Below are 25,452 nucleotides of genomic sequence, written 5' to 3' on the forward strand. Positions count from 1 at the left end.
GTTTTCAGTGTTATATAACTGCTAGTTGTGGATTGATGAGATGTTTGACCAGTTTTCTGAAAGGCATGCTCTCTGTTGCATGTTTAAGTTCGTCCCATTTAAGAAGACTTGCTTATGTTTGAGGTTAATATTTTGAGCATCTATCCATATTTCTTGGTGTGCTGTCCATGCTCCAAGGCTTACCATGTAAGCTGTGTCTTCAAAGAGCTTAATGTAACCAGGGCTACAGTAGGTCATATCAATACTGTGTTGCGTAACCAGCCACTGCCCCACTTTTACCCTGTCGAGTGTCGTGTGAGTCTCCCTGTCATGTTATGGCTTGGACCCAGGGAATTTCTCGAAGGCTGACTGTTGCCTGTGCCCCACCCCCATCAAGCCCATACCAGCAGTCTAACCTAAAATGACTAATGTCAGCAGCCTGTTTAGCAGCACGCAGTGAGTGACGTGACCTTTTCCTTAGCCATGACTTGTTCAGTGACAACTAAAGTGAAAGTGTCATTCTCTGTGCTACAGATAGAGAGCGCTGCTGAGGAGCCCAGGGTGCTGTGCATAGTCCAGGACACCACTAATGCCAAGACAGTCAACGAGAGACTGACCCTCAACCTCCCGGCTTCCACGTCCGTCGCCAAGCTGTATGAAGACGTCGCTCAAAAGGCTGGCTATGTGAATGGCACCTTTGAACTGGGATGGGGCAATGTGGTGGATATGGTGAGTATTTTTTCTTGTGTAGTGTTTTGTAATGTACAATTCTTGTGGATGTTTTGGGTCTGTAGTGTCTCAGACATGGATTAAGCCTATATTTAAACTGCACACAGCATTTTGAATGGAGATTTTTTTTATTGACATGTCAATATAGTCTAGTTCCTAGTTCCTGTCTAGTATACTGCCTTTCTCTCAGTTCTTATCATTTTTATTATTTATTATGTTTATTAGTTATTATATTTTAAAGATTTTGTGTTAAGACAATTTACATCCACAATTCTTCTGTCCACACACACAGTCAATCATATATTTATTTAAGTACTTTTAAGTACTATGCTCTTTAGTCTAAATCATTTTATTAAGATACATAAAGTATAGACACCTTCACTTTCATTGTTTCTTTGGATATCAAGGGTATTCAAAATATATTACAGAATCTCTCCTATCCTTTTTTATAGAATTAACTGTCTCGGCTGTTCAGCAAAGACTTTTTACTAAATATTGGAGCATTGATTTGATTTTATTGGATTTTATTAGGTTTTGTTTGTCATCTATCCAAACATCTAGCATGAAGCATCATCATTCCATAAGGCCTGGCATTAGGACATGTAGGATGCCAAATATGAATTATGTTTATTCACTCCAGACAGTCATATTGTTTTGGCAGTGCTTCGCAACAGGCACTAGACAAGCTATTTGTGTGCCTTTTTTCATATTTGCACATCTATGTCAGCAGTGGATACAGGTTAAAATATCTAAATACATTCATTAGAAGCATGTACACCAACATTTGGACACAGTACACAGTATACCGTGCCTCCGGTATTGTCTGAGCTCTGTTCTGTTTTTGGGCTGTGTGGAGAGGCGGTGTGTGTTCTGTGAACCTGGCAGGGGTGCTAATCCTGCAGCTGACCTAGAGCACAGGTGCCGGAGCTGGAGTTAGCTCTCTGAGTAGGTCACTGGATTAAGCCAGGCGGTTTGATCCAGGCCATGCCATTGCACCAATGGCACTCTTAAATAGCTAATGCGTTTCAGCATTTGAACTCATTTGAGGCATTTGAGGCTTTATTGTCCTTTTAGGATATATACAAGTGTTGCCTTATATGAAATTGTGCCTGCAGCCAAGGATTTTGAGTAAATTTTCCTCCTGATGTGCCTCATCTTGGTAGCTCCCCCTCAGCTTCCTCTTATGTCAGCTCTGTGATGCTGGAAAAGGAGGCTGATATTAATGGTGATGCAATTAATAAATAAACCTCTTGTTCCTTATGTTGTGGGGTGCAGTTTGTTCAATTCTGCTGACACACTAGTAATTGTGACTAGGGGTGGGCAATTATGGCACTAAAATAATATCACAATATTTCATGGTATTTTCGTGATAATGATACTCTTGGCGATATGATGAGACTCTAAATAAAAAAAAAATTTCAAGAATACAATACTGCAGCAAAATGAATATAAAATTGTATTATTGCATACAATATGATATGGCACACCTCCAACTGAGATAAAACAATACAAGAATTTTATCAGATTTGCAACAAAAGTAAATTATCCAGAATGTCATGATAGTAATAATGCACTCCAAAAATCTCCATATATCCAAAATTAAAGTAAAATAAATTATCCTGGACAGATATAATCTGTCTCTAGTAGATATATAATAGGAAATAAGAACAAAAGGAAACAAGCAAAAACGTCATACCCTGATGTGATAATTAGAAGTAGGTAATGTGACACGATATTTCAAGGTGTTCATGATAACACTGCAAATGAAGGTGAGGGCTGCTGGCTGGCTGGCTAATTTACTGGCAGGCATTTTGTCCAAAATGACAGTCCTGCTTTTCTCCAAGTCTATTAACTGGTCTAAGTGTGTCGTAGCAGCATGTCTAGTAGTCAATTTTCTCTCACCAAGAGGTACACTACCCAAAAGTATTTTGAGAGTGTTCCGTAAGGCAGTGGGGAAAACACTTGTCCACTCTCTTGTGGCAAGATGCATTGTCATACCTGTAATCATTTACATATATGCCTGTGATTTGTAGTTATCTAGGGTGCTTTATTTTTTTTATTTATTATTATTTTTATTTTAGTTATGAGCTAATTCACAGTGACATCCTTGTATTTCCTGTTTTCAAAGCGTGTCTGACCCACATCCTTTTTGTCTCCCCGTTTTCCTCCTCCTTCCTTTTCCACAGGCTCCTCTGGACCAGGCCAGTGAGATGTCTCTGGTGGAGTCTGGGTTCGAGGCAGGGAAGAGGAACTTCCTGCAGCTCACAGACAAGGATGGGGAGCAGCCTCAGATAGCTTCTGTGAGTGGTCAGATAGCTCTAAAGATTCCCAGATATGAATGTTTGATGAGCATTCGAACACTCGAGTGTCTGAGTCAGTGAGGTTATCTGTACCAGCAGCTGTTTCCCAAGTGGCGAAAGGCAGGGGGAATGAACTTTTTATGATTGAGTGAAGGCAGAAAATGTTTTGTTTACGGTATCAAGCTTCCTGAGAATGCTGAGTGTGTATTTGAAGTTTAAAGCTAGTAGGCAGTATAGGGGCCATAGAGATCTGCATTCCTACAGGACTCACAATATTTGTTTTGTGAGAATAAATGTTGGTGTTCTGCACAGAATTAGAATCCAGTGAGTGTGGGAATGTAACAAAATGTGCATGTTAAAAAATAATAATAATATATGAGATTGGCAAAGAGTAGGCCTGTTATATTACTATTTGTCTTTGGACAGTATATCTTTCCATTGTGATAAACAATATTCTTGTCATTTTGTTTTTTTGCCAGTGACATTGATAATATAATTTATTATGCATGGTAATACAATTTCATCCTTTCAAAGCTCATGATATAATCAAGAATAAGCAGATCTGTATATTATATCGATCTTTACGCAAAGAGAGATCTATTTTATGTTTGTTTGTTTTTTTTTTTTTGTTGATTTATTATCGCTTACAGCCAACAAAAACCCAAAAATCAGCGTCTCAGAAATTAGAATATTATATAAGACCAATTGGTACGTTTGGCAGTGTGGGCAGTGTGCCAAGTTCTGCTGGAAAATGAAATCCTCGTCTCCAAAAAAGGTTGTCAGCAGAGGGAAGCATGAAGTGTTGTAAGATTTTCTGGGAAAACAAAACTGCACTGACTTTAGACTTGATAATAAAACACAGTGGATCAACACCAGCAGATGACATGTCTCTCCTCAAGCAGTTTGGACTGTGTGTCTCTCTACTGTGTGTAAAATTTACTGATGATCAGTGATGGTTTGGAGAGACATGTCATCTGCTGGTGTTGGTCCTAACTTTTCAGTAACCACATTTTTTTATATGGACTAGTATATAAAAAGTTTGATAAACCAATATTGTACTTATTGAGACAGGCCTAAAAAGTAGTGTATATTGAATTATAATAATGCCGTAAAGCATAGTCTACACAGCTATATGCTCTATATTTTTATTCTTTTTTGTATTTGTTAGAATGAAACAGCCTGTTTAACAAAAAAAAAAAATTGTCCACTGGCTGTATTAAGAAGAAAATATGTGGGAGTGGAATTAAAAATTTGGTTAATTAAATTTCATAGTGTTTGTTTATAATTGCTGTGTTATTGTGTATTATTGCTGTACAGGATGAGTCAGGCACGGCAGACAGCAGTGGGCTGGATGACAGCACTCAGGACCGCTTCATTGGGCCGTTGCCCCGGGATGGTACTGTGGGCTGCAGCAGTGATTACAGCAGCCCCAGCTACTCCTACTCCTCTATACTCAACAAGTCAGAGACAGGTAACCTCCCAGAAGCATTCTGATTGACCTAGCCATGCTTGCTTTCCGGGTTGAGCTTTATGTATTTAGTCATTTTTTGTGTTTCAACATTTGTGTAGTTTGGCCAGGTTTATAGAACATTTGGCAAACACCCCTTTAAGACCAACATTTAGCTCAGTTTAACACAATTCTTGTCAGAAGATGGCATAAAAAGGACAAACCATCAGGATTTTTTTTATGTGGCCCATTATAAACAGTATGTTGGTTTCCTTCCTGCCTAATTTTGATTAACTGCAAAAATAGACTTGCTTAGTATTGTAGTGGTTTTAAATTTTAAGACTTTACTGTAAAAACTGGCAATTAATGTAATAGACTGATCTGTTAGTGTTCTGTAAATCTTGCCTTGCCCTAACAATTCATTAACAAGTCTTTCAGTAAAAATCTGACCTTTACTTTTCCTCCCTCTCTCTGTACCCTATGTGCATCCAGGATATGTGGGTTTGGTAAATCAGGCTATGACCTGTTACCTGAACAGTTTACTGCAGACCCTGTTTATGACTCCAGAGTTCAGAAACGCACTCTACAAGTAAGTATTCATCACAGCCAAAAAATAGTTTGTAAAAAAATTCTAAATAATCTTGGTTTATTTATTTTACAATGTTTTTGTATAAAAAAATGGGCTTTTAACACTGTGGACCATGTATTGTAAGATGCCGGTGGTAGGTGCTCTGCACCGTTACTGGGTTTCTACTTGGAGTCAATGTGTTTATTTCTGTAAGTGAGAGAGAAGGGAGGAGTGCTTTAAAGGGGGAAGGGACAAGGATGAACTGTTTTTGTTTATTAAGAGTAAAGCTTTAAGTTGCTCTAATCACTTAGTTTTACATGTGGATCACTTGTATATGGCTTTTGACAGCTTTAGTGGATTTTACAATAGTGATAAACCAACTAGCTGAATTGGTTAAATTGTCCTAATGGTATGTAGTCAGTTCTGTTTAGCCTCTCTTTTGGGCTAAAATTTGTTTAGATAGCTACTTAAAGTTAATTGCGTACATTCTTGTGCTTATACTACTTAATAATTAAGTGGAAGTACTAAACTATTCAACTTTTTTTTCCTTCTACTCAAGTCACTTTTTCGTCAGAACACTTGTACCTTTAATCAAGTCTGGCTCTCTTTTACTTTATACATTTCTGGTGTTGACTGAGTAGTGGTGATGAAGAGGCTGTACCTTTTTCTACATGTATTGGAGGACGCATGTGTCTCTGTCTTTAACTTCCTAGTGTTTTGAACATTGAAAGTGATAAGGGTCCTAGTGAGTGAGTAAGTGAATTAATGAAGACTCCATAAATATGTAAACAGTTAAAGATATACATTTAATCAAACTTTGTACAACCGAGTTAAAATTGGTAATTGCAGAAAATTAAGTTCAAATATACTGTGTCCAAAAGTGTGTGGACACTCCTTCAAATGAATGCATTTAGCTAATGTAAGCAGGTTTCCCAAACTTTTTGTCTACATTGTTAGTTTTTGCTGATTGGGTACATCTGTAATAAATGACAAATTATCCATTTTCAGGTGGGAGTTTGAGGAGTCCGAGGAAGACCCGGTCACCAGTATCCCTTACCAGCTGCAGAGGCTGTTTGTGCTGCTGCAGACCAGCAAGAAGCGTGCCATCGAAACCACAGACGTGACGCGCAGCTTCGGCTGGGACAGCAGTGAAGGTGAGCTACTGTTCTGAGCTTCTATTCCTGAGAGAGGAACCCAAGCCATGGACGTGTTTACAAAATCAGTCTGAAAAACATCAGAATGTGTGCCTTTGTTTACTTACTACAGATTACATAGACATTATTCAGCTTTGACTGTTATGTGTGTGTATGTGTGGGTTTGTGGTTGGTTGTGTGGGTTCGTTCTACAGCATGGCAGCAGCACGACGTCCAGGAACTGTGCCGGGTCATGTTCGACGCCTTGGAGCAGAAATGGAAACAGACAGAACAGGTACAGCCCACCCTTCAGCCTTCAGACATGACATTAATCCTAAGCTAGTGGGAAACCTTCCCCCTAGACCAGAACAAAGGGCCTTGTGTAAGTGGAAAAGTCCCGGGGTTAGCAGTTTCTGATGGTGCTGCTTATGTGTGTATAAACACAGGCAGGGTCTGGCCTTACATGCATGCAGGGGCTTGCTGGGTCAGGGGCTTTTCAACAGTTACAGGACCTTTTAGGCACACTGTTTTGAGAGATTTGCCATGCTTTTACCCCCAGTGTAATTCAATGTGTGTTAGGATTAAATAAAAAATAAAAAAATCTTCCCTCATTCTTTTGCTCTTAATCGTCCAATATGTCATAAAACTATTGATTTTGCTTGACTGCCTTGTATTGTGTACTTATGTCAGATTATATAGGTGAAGCTGAACCACTGCAGGTTAAATTATATATAGAATATACACGGCATTGCTGAAAGAATTTGCTCCATTCAAATCACTAAACTCAGGTTTAGCTGCAGGTGTATAAAAGCAGCACCTAGGCATTCTGCAGGCTGTTTCTACAAACATTAGTGAAAGAATGGGTCTCAGGCTCTGAGGAGCTCAGTGAACTCCAGCACTGTTGCACCAGGAAAGGATGCAGCACCTGTGCAAATTTCACTGCTCACTACTAAATATTCCACAGTCAACTGTCAGAGATATTATAACACAGTGGAAGAGACTGGGAACGACAGCGACTCTGCTCTGTCAGTGTAAAATAACAGAGCGGGGTCAGCGGATGCTGAGGAGCATTGTGCACACTACATCACTACACACCTCCAAACTTCTTGTATCTTCAGATTAGCTCTAGACCAGAGTGTAGAGAGACTTATGCAATGGAGAGTTTCCATGGCTGAGCAGATCCACCCAAACCTCACATCACCAAACAAGATGCAGACTTTTGGCAATATAGTGTATCAATATACTAATCCTCGTCAAAATGTCTGTTCCTGATCTCCAAAAGGCATAAAGTTAAAGATAAACCATTACATGCAACATTTTTGAGCAAGTTTAGTGAATTATGTTTCGTACGACTGTTTTGGCACCCTGAGAGTTTTCAGCTTGCAGATTAGCTATACCAAGGCCTCAGGCCATAGTTAGCTTGTTAGAGCTATGCCTTGTTCACAATAATCATATAAAAAGACTAGCTGATGTAAGTTTTGATGCTATTATTTTCTATTCTTACTCCAAAATTCTTGATATGCTGGACGGTATTTAACCTCAGTCACAAGATCTTTAAGACTTCATGATCAATATTTAAATACTGCTCTTTCATGACTTTTGGCATTTTCAGTGTGCATCTCACTCTGTATGTCTCTTTGAGAGTCAGATATTTTTTACATTATCTATCTTTTTTGTTGATAATGCAGCTCCAGGTTGCACTTTAATGCTATTAAAACAATCATTCTAGCTTAACATTAGAAATGTCTATATTCTTTGTTTTATGCTACTCTTCCATGAAAAGTTGAAGCATTTCTTCTTAAGCCACTGAGTGGTTTTAAGATGTTGCTGTTTAGAGAGGCCCTTTTTTATTTGTGAGCTTCATTGCTCTCTCTCTCTCTCTCTCTCTCTCTCTCTCTCTCTCTCTCTCTCTCTCCTTTCTTTTTCCTCCTCACCTTCTATTTCTCTGTCTCTCTCTTTCTCCTCCCTCTCTTCCTTTTTCTGTCCCTCTTCTTCTGTCTTTGTCTCTCTCTGTCCCTCTCTTATTCAGTCGTTTTCTCTGTGTCTCTGTCCCTCTCTCCTTCCTTCTCATTCTGTCTTTCTCTTTCCTTCTCTTTTTCTGTCTCTCTGCCCCTCTTTCTCCTTTTCTGTCTCTCTGTCCCTCCATCTCTTTTTCTGTCTCATTCTCTCTCTCTCTCTTTCTAACTCATTCTGTCTCTCTCAATCTCACTGCCCCTCTCGATCCTTCTTTCTCTGTCTCTTTTCTTCTCTCTCCTTTTTCTCATTCTGTCTCTTTCTCTCTGTTACTCTCTCTCATTTTCCTCTTCCTCTCTCTGTCCCTGTCCCCTGTGTCCCTCTCTCTTCTCTCTCTGTCTCTATCTCTTGGTCCTTCTCTCTCCTTCCTTCTGTGTCTTTCTCTGTCCCTCTCTCAATCTGTCCCTTTCTCTGTTTGTCTCTTTCCCTCTCATTGTCTTTTTCTTTCTCTCTCTCTCTTTTTATTAGTGAGCAAGTGCTTTATTGCTTAATGCACAGAGATCAATGTTTACTTAAAAAAAGTCAGAGTGAAGAGAGTTTAATTGAGAGTGTCTGATTTGTGTGTTTGTAGGATTTCTCGGTCTTAATCCTGAACCCATCTGCTGCATGTTTTTGATACTGAGTGTTTTTGTGTTGTTTCTCTTCAGGCTGACCTTATAAACCAGCTGTACCAGGGCAAGCTGAAGGACTATGTGCGCTGCCTGGAGTGCGGCTATGAGAGCTGGAGGATCGACACATACTTGGACATCCCTCTAGTCATCAGACCGTTTGGAGCTAGCCAGGCTTTTGGGAGTGTGGTATGTCTCCTTTACAGTTAAACTCTCAGTAAAATATACTGACTGCATCAAATTTAATTATAATTTGCATAAAAATACATGAATGCAACTACACATTAACAAAATAACTTTTGCACCAAGCTTCTTATTTAGTTTTGTTCAACCCCAGCTATGTATGGGACAATGGAGGAAAACAGTATAGCATTTATTTTGACCTTTATTTAATAAAAGGTGTGACTGTTATGAGCGTGTTATAATTATTCTTTATGCTGTGTTCTGTACAACAGGAGGAAGCATTGCAGGCCTTCATCCAGCCAGAGACGCTCGATGGGCCGAACCAGTACTTCTGTGAGCGCTGCAAGAAGAAATGTGATGCTCGGAAGGTCAGTTACTGCAGAAAACCACAGGCTCTCTCTCTCTCTCCTCTCTTTTTCCTTCTCTCTTTCTCTCTCTCTCTCGTTCTCCTCTTTCTCTCCTTCTGTCTTTCTCTCTTTCCTTCTCTTTTTCTGTCTCTCTGTCCCTCTTTCGCCTTTTCTGTCTAATTCTGTCTCTCTCTTTCTCCTATCTCTGTTTCTCACTCATTCTGTCCATCTCTCCTTCTCTCTCTCTCTCTCTCTCTCCTCTCTCTTACTTTTTCTGTCCTTCTCTCTCCTTCTGTCTTTCTCTTTCCCTCTCTTATTCAGTCTTTTTCTCTGTCTCTCTGTCCCTCTCTCCTTCCCTCTCTCATTCTGTCTCTTTCTCTGTCTCTCTCCTTCGCTTTTTCTGTCTCTCTGTCCTTCTTTCTCCTTTTCTGTCTCATTCTGTCGTTCTCTGTGTCCCTCTCTCTCTTTCTCCTATCTATCTATCTCTCTCTCTCTCTGTTTCTCATTCATTCTGTACCTCTCCTTCTCTCTGTCCCTTTCTTTCCTTTTTTTCTGTCTCTTTTCTTCTCTATCCTCTCTCTCATTCTGTCTCTTTCTCTGTCACTCTCTCTCATTTTACTCTCTCCCTCTTCCTCTCACTGTCCCTCTCCTATGTGTTCCTCTCTTGCCTTCTCTCTGTCTCTTGGTCCTTCTCTCTCTCCTTCTGTGTCTTTTCCTGTTTGTTTCTTTCCCGTCTCTCATTGTCTTTCTCGCTCTTTGTGTCTCTTTCTCTGTCTCTCTCCTTCTCTTTTTCTGTCTCTGTCCCTCTTTCTTCTTTTCTGTCTCATTCTGTCTTGCTCTCTGTCCCTATCTATCTATCTATCTATCTATCTATCTATCTATCTATCTATCTATCTATCTATCTATCTATCTATCTATCTATCTATCTATCTCTATCTATCTATCTATCTATCTATCTATCTCTGTTTCTCACTCATTCTGTCCCTCTTCTTCTCTCTGTCCCTTTCTTTCCTTTTTTCTATGTCTCTTCTTCTCTCTCCTCTCTCATTTTGTCATTCTCTGTCACTCTCTCTCGTTTTACTCTCTCCCTCTTCCTCTCACTGTCCCTCTCCTCTGTGTTCCTCTCTCGACTTCTCTCTCTGTCTCTTGGTCCTTCTCTCTCTCCTTCTGTGTCTTTCTCTGTTTGTTTCTTTCCCTCTCTCATTGTCTTTCTCTCTCTCTGTGTCCCTCTCTCTCCTTCTCTCTCTCATTGTCTTTCTCGCTCTGTGTCCCTCTCTCTCCTTCTCTCTCTCATTCTGTCTCTTTCACTGCCCCCCCCTCTCTCTTTTTTTCTATCACCCCATGTTCTTATATGTGTTTTGTCTTGCTCTCCAGGGCCTGAGATTCCTGCACTTCCCTTATCTCCTGACCCTGCAGCTGAAGCGTTTTGACTTTGACTACACCACTATGCACCGCATCAAGCTCAACGACCGCATGACCTTCCCAGAGGAGCTGGACATGAGCCCCTTCATCGACCTCGAGGATGAGGTAGAAAATAAAGCTCTAATGTATCCATGATTGCTGCAGACAGACATGTTTAATGCTTCTGTTTAAACAGCGCTCTTGATCAGTCCTCTCAATGTGCTCTTGAATAAGGCCATCAATAATGCATGCTGGAGGCTGATGAGCTCTCTTTTATCTGCCTTTTGATTTCCCACCGCAGAAGTCTCCTCAGACAGAGAGCTGCACTGACAGCGGGGCGGAGAACGAGGGCAGCTGCCACAGCGACCAAATGAGCAATGACTTCTCCACCGACGATGGTGTGGACGAGGGCATCTGCCTGGACAGCACGAGTGCCACTGAGAGGGTCCTGAAGCCAAAGGTTCACCTATAGCACCTTACAGAAACTCATGGAATCATTCATTAAAAATGTGTTGTGTTATACTTTTGAGTCCACAGGTTTCATGTCTTCATAGATTAATAGATTGAGGCCTGAATTTACCCATTTAGATTTTTTTTGTGTGCAACATTAAACCATATTTTATACTTAAAGATCTATTCAAACTAAATTAGAAGGCTTATATTGTGTTTGTAAAGAAATATAAAATTAAAGTAAAAGGAAAATAAAAGCTTTACAAATACATAAAAACCAAGAGTATCTGTGCATGAACTGAGCATGAACTGTTCAGAAAGTGCAGATATACTAGGTCTCATTTTGAAAGATGTGAACAGCCAAAAAAAAAACCCATAACATTTAGATTTGATGCCAGAACTGGATTTGAGCAACTTTCCCTGCTGTGAATGTAGGTAGACTCTTTCCTCATAATCACATAAATGATGGGCTGTTGGGTTTACAGTAATAGATTCAGATTTAGATTTCTTTTTATGATTTTTACAGTGTACATTTAATATTAAAGATTCTTGCTATTTTAATCTGTGTCTTCATGAGGGAGAGTCACCTGGAATAGTTTTCTCAGCGTCTTAAAGGAGTTCCTGGAGGTGCTGAACAATAGTTTTCCTTCACGCTGTGAAGCTCCAGCTCATCCCAATTAAATCACCTCAAATCACCATCTCAGTTCATCAAGTTTAGATCAGGGGATTAATGTGGAGGACTAACACTTTTTTTCACTGTTTTTAATTGTTTTCATGTATTTCATTTTAATCTACAATGTAGAAAATGTAATTTAATAAAGAAATAAAGAAAAACATTGAATAAGAAGGGGTGTCTCCAAAATGCTGTTTGGTATTGTATATTGTTTGGAATGAGCTTGAACAGACTCGGTCCACAAGGCAGCGAGGTTCATCAGGCTCTCTAAAATTTTAGTCTACGTACTACATGATCCCTTAACACTTAATAGTTAACGCATATTTAACTCTGGTTGCTTTCTTCTTTTCTGCAGAGCTCGCTAACCTTCGAACTCTTCTCGGTAATGGTTCACTCTGGCAGCGCTGCAGGTGGACACTATTATGCCTGTATCAAGTCCTTCAGTGACGGCCAGTGGTACAGCTTCAACGACCAGCATGTTAGCAAGGTCAGTCAGATTGAAGCCTTCAGTTTTCCTGTTTTTAATTTTCTGAGTAAATGTGTTTTAATGTTGCAAATGAACAGTTTTTAATATAGGTTGAACTGGTAACATATCTAATGTAATGGTAATTCTGGCATATAAACGTATCACAGTTCATCATTGTGAAGTGTTTGATGGTGTTATGTTCTGTAGATTACACAGGATGACATCAGAAAGACATATGGCGGGTCCTCAGGGAGCAGAGGCTATTACTCGAGTGCCTTTGCCAGGTTGGTAGACCCCTTCATCGCCTTGCTGCTTTACTTGCCAGCCTCTGGCTTTTGCCTTCAAAGAGAATAGCGTGCGCACAGGGCCTGGTATTAAATCGGCGACATAATCACCATGAACTTTATTCATCCAACAACTAAATGACGTCTCTCCTCGACAAAGACAACGAGCCCTTTATTTGAGCATGAACAAAGCCCCATTTATCTCTACCCCTCTTTCCTGCACTTGCAGCCTATCAGATGCCAAAGTGGTCAAAGAGAGAACATTTTTACATCACTAATAATATTTGTGTTGGAAAACCACTGGTGTTTATCTGAGACTAATGATCTTTTATATTTCAACAGCTCCACAAATGCGTACATGCTTATATACAGACTGAAGGATCCCTCAAGGAATGCAAGTAAGAGAGCAGTTATGAGCGTGATGAGGTTTATGTTCTGTTTTAAGCCGTAAATTAAAAAATTATGGTTTCTAATGTCATTTTTGAAGAACAAAATTAATCAAGCTTGTCTTGTTTGCAGAGTACCTCGATGTGGAGGATTTCCCAGAGCACATAAAGCGCCTTGTCCAGACAGAGAAGGAGTCTGAGGAGCAGGAGAAGAGGCAGAGGGAGATTGAGCGCAACACGTGCAAGGTGCTTTTTATATATATTTATATGTATGTGTGTGTGTGTGTGTGTATGTGTGTATGAATGAATGAAAAAAAGTGGAAGGCCGGTTACCTAACTACCGTTCATATGGAATTTCATTATTGCTAGTAATGTGCCCCCTACACTAGGAGGCTGAAGATGCCTCCTTCGATACATGTAAGAGTATTAACATGTGCAGGAACACTAGACTATGGGCGAAAACGTCTGATCCTCTGAGCTGTTCTCACACTAGACTTTTTTTTTTTTTTTTTTTTTCCCGCAGACCCGGGTGCTCTTTTTCTGCGGGTTTGGTTAGCTTATAAAATATCAAATATAAAAGCTGCTTTCGAGCTCGCAAGTGGTCCAGAGTCCTGATCCTGGATTCTTCTGAAACCGGTGGTCTGGGGTTTGTTTCAAGTGGACTTGGGTGCAGAGTGAATGCTTGTGCTGACCACAGTAGCGCTTGTCTAACAGTAATCCTCTCCTATGTGAACAGCTGCTTGTCTAGGCAGCAAGTTTATCCAATAAAAAGCAGGCACCAGCTAAAGGATTTATGAAACTACACAAAGAAAAGTTGCGTAATCGATCCACAGTTCAGTAAAAAAGGTCTCTCATGTGAAAACAAACCAGTGAGAATGAGCTCCTCCCTCAAACCAGCCCACAATTGCAGATACATTTATTTGCGACAAGTGTGAAACACCCTGAAACATCAGATAACAGATGCTTATGCTAAAATCATTCTGAAAGTAATTGGGTGACGAGATGGCATTTCCTATCCATGAGAGAATGTGATCGATTGTGCTCTCTCAGGCTCTGGCTGCTGATTGAGAAGCAGCATGACCTGGAATTTGTAAAGAGCTATTTTTTTTAATAGTATCAAGTGGAGGTTCTTCACACTCACACAGCTCTTACAGCTTTATTACAAAATGTTTTATAAGATACTAAAAGTGCTTTTTTTCTTTGCCATCCGTTATAGAACAGTGTGAGGCACCTTTTATATGCTAAAATGTATTTGATTACTCTGAACCATCTTTTTTCGTATGTATTTTAGATCAAGCTGTTCTGCATGCATCCATTCAAGATGATGATGATGGAGAACAAGCTGGAGGTTCACAAGGACAAAACCCTCAGAGAGGCTACAGAAATAGCTTACAAGGTAAACCTGAACTACATTTATGCTGTTTTCTGTTTTGATAGAAACGTCAAAGTCAGATTCCGAACTCGGAAAGTCAGGAGAGCCTCGTTAACCAGTAGCAGAAAAAGTGGATATGCGCCAATGTAGGAATTATGGGCTACAGTACCAAGTTCACCACACCTGCACTGCTTGAGGCTGTTGGAATCTCAAATAACTTAAACATTAACACAGTGTAAACTCTCCTCCTGACTCTTGTCATGTGTTTGTGTCTTTGTTGCTTTCCCAATTTTGATTGACAGCTGATGGATCTTGAGGGCACGGTTCCTCTAAGCTGCTGTCGGCTGGTGAAGTACGATGAGTTTCATGAGTACCTGGAGCGCTCGTATGAGGGCGAGGAGGACATGCCCATGGGACTGCTCCTTGGTGGGGTCAAATCCTCCTACATGTTTGACCTGTTGCTGGAGACCCGCAGACCGGACCAAGTGTTCCAGCCCTACAAACCTGGAGGTACATCCTACACCAGAACCACCACCCACTAAAACTCCATTGCAGAAGCAAATTTTGTTCTTGTTTGGTGGTGGTTTTAATTTGTCCTCATAATTTATAACACCTTTTATAGCTCCATATCTCCACTTGATGGCAGTATTGTATTTCAATAACTGTTTAATGGCATTGGATCTGTTTGTATGTTGCATTTACATGCATATACAGCTCTGAAAAAAATTAAAAGACCCCTTCCGTTTCTGAATCATTTTCTCTGATTTTGCTTTTTATAGATATATGTTTTAGTGAAATGAACATTATTTTTTTTTAGTTCTCTAAACTACGGACAACATTTCTGTTGAAATGAAAATAGTCATTTCGAGCATTTATGTCCTGAAAGTGAGAAATGGCTAATATAACAAAAAGGATACAGAGCTCTCAGACCTAAAATAATGCAAAAAAAAAAACAATGTTCAAAAAGTTTTAGGGGTTCAGAAATCAATATTTGGTGAAAGAACTGTTTTTTAATCACAGTTTTTATGTATCTTGGCATTACTGTGTTTGGATAACTTTACGCCCCTCCTGGTGCAGAAATTCAAGTAGTTTAGCTTGGTTTGATGGCTTTAGATCATCCATTTTTCTCTTGATCATATTTCAGACGTTTTCAATTTGGTAAAATCAAAGAAACTCATCATAATTGCTTATGCATGCAACATTTGTATGTGCAGAAGTGATGGTGAAGGTCCATGCTGTGGATTTGAAAAGTGAGACCATCTCTCCTCCCGTCAGCGTCAGGGCATATCTGAACCAGACCATCACAGAGTTTAAGCAACTCATTGCACAGGTATGTTTTCTCCCTTGTGCGCATTTTTTACACAATATTAAAGTTACACCATATATACGTCTAAATGTTTGTCCAAGTTTACAAAGACTTAAAAATGTTTCAAGATCTATAAGAATGCTTCCCCTGAACAATAGAGACTGTTAATCCAACAAAAACTTTTATTTCTATTTCAATTCCATTTACTTTAAAAGAAACAATAAATGTATCCCAGTTTATGTATTCACTTATTTATTTTTACCTTTGCTTAACCTGGCTAGCCACATGTGTTCTGTTTGTATAGTGTACATAAAGTCTTAGATTAGTTCTTTCACAGACCTTTTCTACTATATTTTGTTTTGAAAATCCACAAAAGCAACTTAATCATTCTCTCATATGTGACCATTCCTTCCCTCAGGCCACTGGACTGTCTGCAGAAACCATGCGTGTCGTCCTGGAGCGCTGCTATAATGACCTTCGGCTTCTCTATGTCCCCAACAAGACACTGAAAGCAGAGGGTTTCTTTAGGAGTAACAAGGTTTACTTTTTTTGTTTCAAGAACATTTAATTAATAATATTAATTTATTCATAAAGACAGTTTTGTTTTAGTAGCAGATAAAAGCTTTGATTCCTGGCTGCTACCTGATATGTTCCTCCTGTTCCCTCAGGTTTTTGTGGAGAGCTCAGACTCACCAGACCACCAGGTCACATTCACAGACTCCCTCTTGTGGAAGCTCCTGGACCGCCATGGGAACACCATCAGACTGTTTGTGTCTCTTCCAGAGCAGTCTCCAGGCTCTCTGGCCCATAGAACTAGTTGCCCCAAAGTGATCGGTGACTCTGAGGACTCGTTTGAAGGAGCAAAGGGCAGCGGGCAGTCTGTTGAGGCCATTCTGGAGGAGAGCACGGAGAAGCTCAAGAATCTGTCTCTTCAGCAGCAGCAACAGCAACAACAGCAGCAGCAGCAGCAGACAACCTCCAGCACCAGCGACAGTCAGAAAAGTTCAGACCACAGTGACTTTGAGCACATCGAATCTCCTGCAGTCGAGTCTGACAGTGCCGTCCAGCCTGCTACCCAGACGACCAGTGGGAGCAGCATGGGAGGAACGGCCTCTGACCCAGAAAACCAGTTTCCCTCAGAGGAGCGCTCCGACTCGGACGTGAACAACGACCGCAGCACCAGCTCGGTGGACTCGGACATCCTGAGCTCCAGCCACAGCAGCGACACGCTGTGCAACGCCGACAGCGGCCCATTGCCTCTGGCCAACGGGCTCGACTCGCACAGCATCACCAGCAGCCGCCGCTCCAAAGCACACGAGGGAAAGAAGGAGACGTGGGACACGGCCGAGGAGGATTCAGGCACAGACAGCGAGTACGATGAGAACGGCAAGAGTAAAGGAGAAGCACAGTACCTGTACTTCAGAGCCGAGCCCTACTCGCAAGAGGATTCTGCTGGAGAAAACCAGAAATGTAAGTGTGCTTTCTTTTTTTATTTATTTATTTATTTTTTATTTTATTTAAGAACATTAACAGGTTCACAAAGAGGTAGTTACAAAACAGACAAGCAACATATAATAAGACAAGACAACAGACTGGGGACTTATTAAGCAGGTTTGTTGAAGAGAGAAGGTAGTTTCATAAATGAACTTATTAAATGGAGGGATCAGCTCTGAATTAAATTCAAGAATGGGGACCAAAAGTTGTTGTAGTGATATTATCTTTTGTAGTAAATGTAGGTTTTTCCAAGTTTGAGTTTTCATTAAGCAAATTGTACCAGAGCTTTATTGATAATTTAGTTCAGTCTTTCCAGTAGTAAATGTGCTTTCACACCTGCATCGTTTGGTCCGGACTTTCTGCCGTTGAAGTTTGGGTCTGAACCAAAGTAGAGGGTGTAAAAGCGGTCATGAATCACGGCCCAGAGTTTAGTCTAACCTAAAGAGGTGTTCTCAGTCTGGCTCTAAAAAACCATGGAGTCGTGCTCAAATCCAACTCCCCTTGTCGTGCAGGTGCGTCACACAGCAGTTGGAACTTGAAACGCTTAGACTGGGAATTCCTTTATATACTGTAACAGTAGATTAACCCTGATTTATAAACTGAGATAATAATTCGGAGGATAATCTTTTGCACTCATTCTGTACATGAAATGGAGTCTGATTCTGACAGAGGTAGAATTCAGCACTACACCTGGCAAGGCAACTTGACAAACTCATAACTAACATTCAACAAAACAATAAATACGCAACATAGAGAGACTCTGCCCACGTAGCTATTAACGACAGGATGTAGTCAAGTTCTTTAGTGTGAACTGTAATAAAAATAAGGGAATAAAATTATTTGTAATACTTATTTCTGATCTAATACTCCATATCGGTATTATTTAGATACTAGCAAAAATATCTGGATTGAGCATCAGGAGAAAAAGCGAACTGATATCCAAAGAATCCACTATCACATTCATGACTCAAAATCAGTGCAGTAATCTGTAGATTATGTTTATCCTAATTAGTCGATCATTAATTGGATAGGGAAAAGCTAAATTTGATTTCCAGCGTTTTATTTAATAAAGCAAATTGTGCTGATGTTGTTATTGTGTAAGGAATGCACAAACGACCGTTATTAAAAATAATAGTGTTTACATCAAGAATTAACCCAACAGCTAATGCTAATACTTGTTGGTATTGATATCAGCAGATGTTTAGGGTTGTGCTACTGTGGCATCACCCATATTTATTTTTATAATAGCCATTAGAAAAGTATGTTGTTCTCAACACCTCTTGAAGCTTAAAAAATATTGTGGGTCTGTGAATTGAAGGAATGGTTAGTGTGTTTCTTCATGGGCGTACCTGCATGTGCTAATAAAGAAGCTGTTTATAAAATGTAGAAACAAGCATATATTCTGCTAGCTAAAGGTGTTAGTCAGATTTCTAAATGCAGTGCCATTCTGGCAATCCGTAGTTATTTTAATGTTGTTTAAACATGCATGTATTTCTATTTTCAGATTTACTCGTCCACGTTGATAAGAGGATCACACTCGCAGCATTCAAACAGAACCTGGAGCCATTCGTTGGAGTCACTTCCACCCAGTTCAAGGTCTTCCGGGTTTACGCCAACAACCAGGAGTTCGAGAGTGTCCGACTCAACGAGACCCTCTCCTCTTTTTCAGATGACAATAAGGTCTGTAGTTTTTCCTGGTTAGTAGCAGTAGAGTTAGTAGTCTTGAAGTGTTGGTGACATTTATTAGGTCTCACTCAGGTATTCACTGTGCTCTGTTTAACAGATCACCATTCGGTTAGGAAGAGCACTGAAGAAAGGGGAGTACCGGGTGAAGGTCTACCAGCTGCTTGTCAATGATCCTGAGGTAAGAAATCTAGCAGAATCTTTGTTAAGTTCTGTTTAACCCAAACGTCACAGACCCTTTAAACGATATGTGGAATCATCCTTATAGAACTCTGTCCTTTACGTTTACACTTAAAGTCCCTAAGACTGTTTTTCCACCAACATGGAGCTGGCATTGTTCTTGTTCGCGAACCTAATTTTGAATCGTTTGGCACATTTCCACTAAGGAAAGTAGGTACGTTCATTCACAGCGGGAAGTGAAGAATTAAAGGTTCTTCAGCACGAAATGTGTTGACCACCACTGTGCAGTTCCCTTTTGTTGATAACTTCTTATGTGACGTTTTGATAGTTCCACTAAAACTGGTGGAAACGTTGGCTGGTTTGCTAAAAAGCACCATAATTCCCCACATAAGCCCCACAGAATTGGTTCTAGAGTTCTTTTGGTGGAAAAGCGCTATAAGTGACACATACTGAACATCCTGAGAGCATCACTACAAGACAGTGCTTCAATCTGTATTAGTTCATCTCGCCTTGTTTACAGATTGAGTTCTGGGTTAGTGCTTGTGATTAAATATCCCTTTAAAAAATTTATATTTAGCTTCTAAATGTCTGTATTAACTAGTTTAACTGGTTCTTAAACAAAATTTAGTTACAAAAGTTATGAAATTGTAATTTGATACATTGGGATATTACCTTAAAATATTTAGTCACATGCTCTCTATCACAGTAAGAAAAAAACATAACTTAGCTGTTCAGTAATTTAACAGATTTTAGATGTTGTATCAATATTCAGAACTGGGTCTTGGCCCAGATTTGGATTCATGGATGATATTTTTTTTTTTTTTTTTTTTTTATATACGTTTTCTCCACTCAGCCCTGTAAGTTCCTGTTGGACACTGTGTTTGCTAAGGGCATGACTGTGAGACAGTCTAAAGAGGAGCTGCTGCCTCAGCTCAAAGACCAGTGCAAGCTGGACCTCAGCATAGACAGGTGAGCATGTTCACAATGTATTAACTAACTCAGATTTATAATTTTATACACCATATAGGCCAGGTCTATGTGCTCCACTGTAAGTGAGTTACTGCAGATATGTTTTCAGTAGCTGATCCCACACAGAATGCTGCTCACATCCATCTTTGTGCTTTTTGCAGGTTTCGACTCAGGAAGAAGACCTGGAAGAACCCAGGCACAGTGTTTCTGGACTATCACGTCTATGAAGAGGACATTAATATCTCCAGTAACTGGGAGGTGTTTCTGGAAGTTCTTGAAGGTAATGTGCACCTTGCAATATTATAATTTCTATAAGTAATGGTTTAAAATCTAATTCACTCTTTTAGTGTTTAGAAATTTAAACCTATTTAAAAAATGTGGAAACCAAACTTCTGAATCAATTATATTAGAATTACAGAAACAGTAGAATTACAGATTTACATTATTAATGCATTAATATTTATATTGCCCACCCTCCAATTAAGGAGTACATCGGAGTTCCTGTGAACTTTATTTGCAATTATAATTACTACCATCATTAACCATTATAATTGCTTTTATTATTTTTTATCATTATTACAATGATTGTATCTATTACACTTAAAAACATTGTGATGGTACAGTGATTTAAAAAAAAAAAAAAATTTAACCAATAATTTATAATAAGTCTGACCAGAGGAAAATATCACTACTGTCACATTGTGTTTGTTTATTGGTTTAATTTATCTTTTGTACATTCTTGATTTGTCTTTGTAAAGGATTTCTGTAAAACTGCTTTGCGACATTGGATGTTAAAATACTATACAAATTATTTTATATTTATTTACCTTTTTTCTATTATCTTTTATACCTAATTACTTGCTCACTTGTTTAGTCAGAAATGTTTCTTAAAGCTATGGTACTGGATGTGATACTTGTTGACCTGATTTCAGGTTTAAACTTATTTATTTTTAACTTATTAATATATTTTCTTTAATGTACTTGGGGGTGTGTTAATCCAGTATTCATTCTAATAATCCGTTAATCTACACTATTGTTTAAAAGGTTCAGTCAGTACTCTGGTGTTCTTATTAGAATAATAGTTAAATTGTTTTAGCATGATTTCATTTAGACAGCTATGATAAACAAATTGAATCCAGACAGATGTATTATTTACAGCTTAGTTTCAGAGAAAAAAATCTGATGTCTGAATGATGTCAATATCAGCAGATACAGGTTATTTCTATTGGACATTTAAAAATAGGTGTTTTGCCATCTCTATTAAAATGTTTTCTGATTCATGTTCATATTTTAGTTTTGGAGCAAAAATAAGTAGTCAAAGTTTTCTCAGTTTTTTTTTTAATATTGTTTACCGTAGCATTTATTAGACAGGGTATTATACACAGAGCCATCTAATGAATGATAAATGTATAATTGTGTCTGTGACCTTTGCTTCCTGTACTATGAGTGCATTGTGTTTGCTGTGTGCTTGTTACTTTTTAAATGTAAATGTGTCTAAAATATGTGCTCCTGTTTGTGACGTCTTTGGCACCATTTTAACTTCGTTATGCAGAACCGGAGCGGATGAAGTCCATGTCCCAGCTGGCCGTGCTGACGCGGCGCTGGTGTCCAGCCCAGATGAAGCTGGAGCCTTTCCGGGAAGTGGTACTGGAGAGCAGCAGTGTGGATGAGCTTAAGGAAAAGGTGGGGCAATATATTTGAAACATTTGAAATATTGCCTTTTCTTTTAGTTTTCGGTTTCAGATTTCAGTGATGGTCAGGTATAGTTTTTAATTCTGATGTTGAAAGATTGTTTGTTTTTTGTTCTGTTGCAGCTCAGTGAAATGAGTGGAATTCCTCTAGAAAACTTGGAGTTTGCCAAGGTAATTTAACTTTCTTAGACTCTAGTCTTGAAGTCCTGCTGTATACTTGCCTCCTGCACTCAGTCATAATAACTTATTACTGTATTGTGGTCTAGAGTAGTTCAGTTGTGAAGTGTGCTGCAAATATCTCTCTCCTGTGTTATCTTATAGGGAAGAGGAACATTTCCTTGTGACATATCTGTGTTGGAGATTCATCAGGATTTGGACTGGAATCCTAAAGTTTCCACACTTAATGTCTGGCCCCTCTACATCTGTGATGATGGTGCAGTGGTCTTCTACAGGTAATGTAGAACAACTGATTTTCTGTACATTTTCTGTAGATGCATGATTACATTTCTATTTACATTTAAAGCAGCACTGGGTAGGGTTTCCTTGATTTTTGATCTTTTTAAAGAAGTAAAATTACAGCTTGAAACTCACTGTAGCGCTGCATTGAGGTGTAATAGGAGGAGTAGCGGTGCTCTCGTGTCTGTGCCGGAGCTCCTCTGAGCTCAAACCAGACTCTGCATGTTTTCAGAGGCGGCCGCGACCAACGCTCGCGAGAACTGCGACCTGCTTTCCAACCTTTAGTTCTAATTAAACATTTATTACACTCTGCAACTGTAGGGGGAGCCCACGAGCACAAAATCTTAATCCTACCTAGTGGAGCTTTAAGGTATTTATCAGACACCCTTATCCAGAGAGACAACAGTGCTTTGTTGTTTATTTCAAAATATCCATAGCTAGTTTGTAGAGACTAAATTTAGGAGATACACAAGCTTGTTAATGTTAAGAACCCAAGGAGATGTTTTATTATTTTATTATATTATTATTTTTATTTATTATTATTATTAATTTTTAAGATTATTAATTAAGAACTCTTTGAAAAGTCTTCAGTCGGCGTTTGAAGACCGTGAGTGACTGGCTTTTCTGACACCCTGTGGAAGTTTGTTCCACCACCTTGGTCCTCTGGTTTGTTTTCTGTGGGTTTTGAGGGATGGTGTGTTCAAACTGAGACGTACTGGGTGCTCTACGAGCTCTTGGTACAGATCTGGATTTGACCATTGTTGCCATCAAGTAGAAAGAAGCTGATCTGTTTTTTGGCTTTGTAGCCCAGCGTCAGGGTTTTAAATCTGATGCAGGCGGCAACAGGAAGCCAGTGGAGGGAACGCAGCAAAAGGAAGATTAAAAGATTTGTACCTCACTCAGTGGTGTCAATGTCAATCTCTGATCTGTGTATTCAAGGTGTGTCTTAAATGTTAGAAAACACTCATGAATGTATTGCATGGTGTTAAAGATAGGGGAGTCTCAAAAGTAAGGATACACCTAAATAAAATGACGATGTTTTGTCAGACAGTGGTAATTTTTTACCACAATTTTTTGACAGCTCTGGCTGAAGACAAACCTATTAATGCAAAGTTTTTCTTGGCTCTAAAACTGGATCACTGTCCAATGACCGTATGAGTGTTTCCCCTGTTACACAGATCAGACCTAACACTGACAGTGGTACAAATCATTAATTGATCACCTCTCAATTTACAGAACTCTGGGGCTAGATACAGCAGAAAAAACAACGGGTATACGGGTATTTATACTCAGTATTTATTCTAACATTTAAAATGTGTATATTTATGCTCTGTTATACATGCAAGGGATACACTTCTATTGCTAAAATGTAAAAGTATTAAAAAATACTTGTATTTCAGTATGTTAGTTTGACTCTAGTTAGAGTAATAGGGCGTTTTAATGATTGTATTGGAAGCCAGTTGTCCTCACACGCTCCTTGTCTTTTCCTTCTTCCTGCAGGGACAGCACTGAAGAGCCCATGGAGCTCTCTGAAGAGGAGCGCAGTGAACTGATGAAGAAGGAGAGCAGCCGTCTGCTGAAGACGGGGCACCGGGTCAGCTACTCGCCCCGCAAAGAGAAAGCCCTTAAGATCTATCTAGACGGAGGACCTACCAAAGACTCGGGCCAGGACTGAAGGTGGCCCGAACCCACCCTGATACAGAATTTTTTTTAATAGCTGGCCTGCCCGCTGCAGTGTAGCGCTGCCTTGCCAGGGACCCTCGTCTGGCATCAGGGCCCATGTCGAATCCAACGTCACCAGTGCTGTACGGCTGACGCCCTTCTTCTCTGAGCTCTGCGGGGGGCATTGCGAGGCTCAGATTCCTATTGTGCACTATAGTTTATTGTACTGTAAAGTTTAAAGGGAAGTGCAAAAGCTATTTCAAATGAGATAATACAAAAAAAATAATTACCATTCAGACAAATCAATCTAACATGATTCTGCAGATTGTGGAATAGAGTGGAGAAGACTCTATTTGGGAGTGATTTGTATCTTTTTCTCTGGGCTGTCTCTCGGTTTTCTCGATTTTCTCCATTGTTCTCATTATTTTCTTTTCTCTTATACTGTCCGTCTCTTCATCACTCGCTCTGTGATCATGAGTAGTGTTGAGATCACCAAGTTATGTGCACATGATCCAAGTTCTCCTCAGTCCACGCAAGCGTAAGGGCGAAGCCAGCCTCGGTCCAATCATCTTCCTTGTTTTTTGAGGTCCTCTACTAAATCCGGGTGTATTCTTATCGTTCTCATTTGAAAATACTGCGCTCTCTCTCCTCTCGTTCATTTAACGAACGATTTAACATACTGGGTGTGAATTAAACGCTTTTCTTCTGGCTGATGAGGCTCCGCCCTGGCCTTTTCCCAGAGTGCTTCCCTGCATGTGTGGGTGTGACGGTGATTGTGGCAGTCACTCTGTGCGACCCCCACTGACTGCTGAAGCTCCGCCCACTGTGGAGGGAGCTCCGTCCTGCTCCCCTCACAACCCCTCCTCCTTCTACTGGGGCTACTCACACTGGTACATTTTAGTTTGCAAGCCTTTAAGTCTAGGGCGATAAAAATCGAGTAGAGCGCTTCATTTATCTGTTTACTCTGTTTATTTTTCGTTTGTTTTTTTGTTTTCCTTGTAAATTATTTTCACCCCAGACTTAATGGAGATATTAGGTCTTGTGAGTGACATCTGGCACACATTTTAATAATTTCTTTTTTTTTGGTCTGTATTCAGCCTTTTTGTTTTGTTTGGGGGTTTTTATTTCTGCACAATGTGAACGGAGCCTGTGTGGGTTCGGGCCTGGTCTGCGATTGTGTGTGTATGTGTGTGTGTGTGGAAAGATGCTGCTGTTTTGCGAAGCCTGAGGGCCGAGGCTCTAGAGCCACACTGGAGGAGCAGCAGCAGTCTGGGCCGCAGCACCGCCGGGCCGGGCCGAACTGCCGTGGGTTCCTATGGCTCCCTAACGCTGCCACAATCTGTTCACAGTAGACATGCCAATATAAAAATAAAAAAATAATCATTTTCTGTTTGTCTGATTTCACAGTGAAGTTTTCAGCAAATAAATAATTCAGCTGAGCTTGGAGTGAGCAGAAATGTATGGATTAAGCTACCTTGCTCATGGTATTTTCCCATTTTGTTACAGAAAAGATGGAATATATGTATTGATTATCACTTCGATATCAGGAAAAAAATGCTTAAGCTTTATTATTACAAGCCAGTCTAATGGTGTTAAATGGCACATGCTCATACTATAATGCAATGTTAGTGAATTTCTTACTTTTGGGCAGCAGAGTCTTCAAGTGGTTTAA

The 25,452-nt window shown here is 39.8% G+C and overlaps 1 protein-coding gene across 2 annotated transcripts in view; it reads left to right on the forward strand.

Annotated features, from left to right (window-relative positions):
• usp47 (ubiquitin specific peptidase 47) overlaps nt 1-25,165 on the forward strand; it is a 37,946-nt gene extending 12,781 nt beyond the window's left edge. For both annotated transcript variants that reach the window (XM_007254644.4, XM_007254645.4), the window contains 27 exons: nt 514-708; nt 2,895-3,008; nt 4,326-4,479; nt 4,948-5,044; nt 6,032-6,177; nt 6,372-6,451; nt 8,817-8,966; nt 9,233-9,328; nt 10,682-10,834; nt 11,010-11,168; nt 12,187-12,318; nt 12,505-12,581; nt 12,924-12,979; nt 13,101-13,213; nt 14,259-14,363; nt 14,642-14,849; nt 15,554-15,669; nt 16,064-16,183; nt 16,314-17,115; nt 18,644-18,819; nt 18,923-19,003; nt 19,856-19,971; nt 20,133-20,251; nt 21,524-21,654; nt 21,786-21,833; nt 21,984-22,114; nt 23,619-25,165. In XM_007254644.4, the coding sequence (XP_007254706.3) occupies nt 514-708; nt 2,895-3,008; nt 4,326-4,479; nt 4,948-5,044; nt 6,032-6,177; nt 6,372-6,451; nt 8,817-8,966; nt 9,233-9,328; nt 10,682-10,834; nt 11,010-11,168; nt 12,187-12,318; nt 12,505-12,581; nt 12,924-12,979; nt 13,101-13,213; nt 14,259-14,363; nt 14,642-14,849; nt 15,554-15,669; nt 16,064-16,183; nt 16,314-17,115; nt 18,644-18,819; nt 18,923-19,003; nt 19,856-19,971; nt 20,133-20,251; nt 21,524-21,654; nt 21,786-21,833; nt 21,984-22,114; nt 23,619-23,793 (4,050 nt within the window). In that variant the 3' untranslated portion in view covers nt 23,794-25,165. The remainder of the gene's footprint in view (nt 1-513; nt 709-2,894; nt 3,009-4,325; nt 4,480-4,947; nt 5,045-6,031; nt 6,178-6,371; nt 6,452-8,816; nt 8,967-9,232; nt 9,329-10,681; nt 10,835-11,009; nt 11,169-12,186; nt 12,319-12,504; nt 12,582-12,923; nt 12,980-13,100; nt 13,214-14,258; nt 14,364-14,641; nt 14,850-15,553; nt 15,670-16,063; nt 16,184-16,313; nt 17,116-18,643; nt 18,820-18,922; nt 19,004-19,855; nt 19,972-20,132; nt 20,252-21,523; nt 21,655-21,785; nt 21,834-21,983; nt 22,115-23,618) is intronic.
• The last annotated feature ends 287 nt before the right edge of the window (nt 25,166-25,452 follow it).

Source organism: Astyanax mexicanus, chromosome 16, assembly GCF_023375975.1.
Source record: "Astyanax mexicanus isolate ESR-SI-001 chromosome 16, AstMex3_surface, whole genome shotgun sequence".
NCBI classification, from domain to species: domain Eukaryota; kingdom Metazoa; phylum Chordata; class Actinopteri; order Characiformes; family Acestrorhamphidae; genus Astyanax; species Astyanax mexicanus.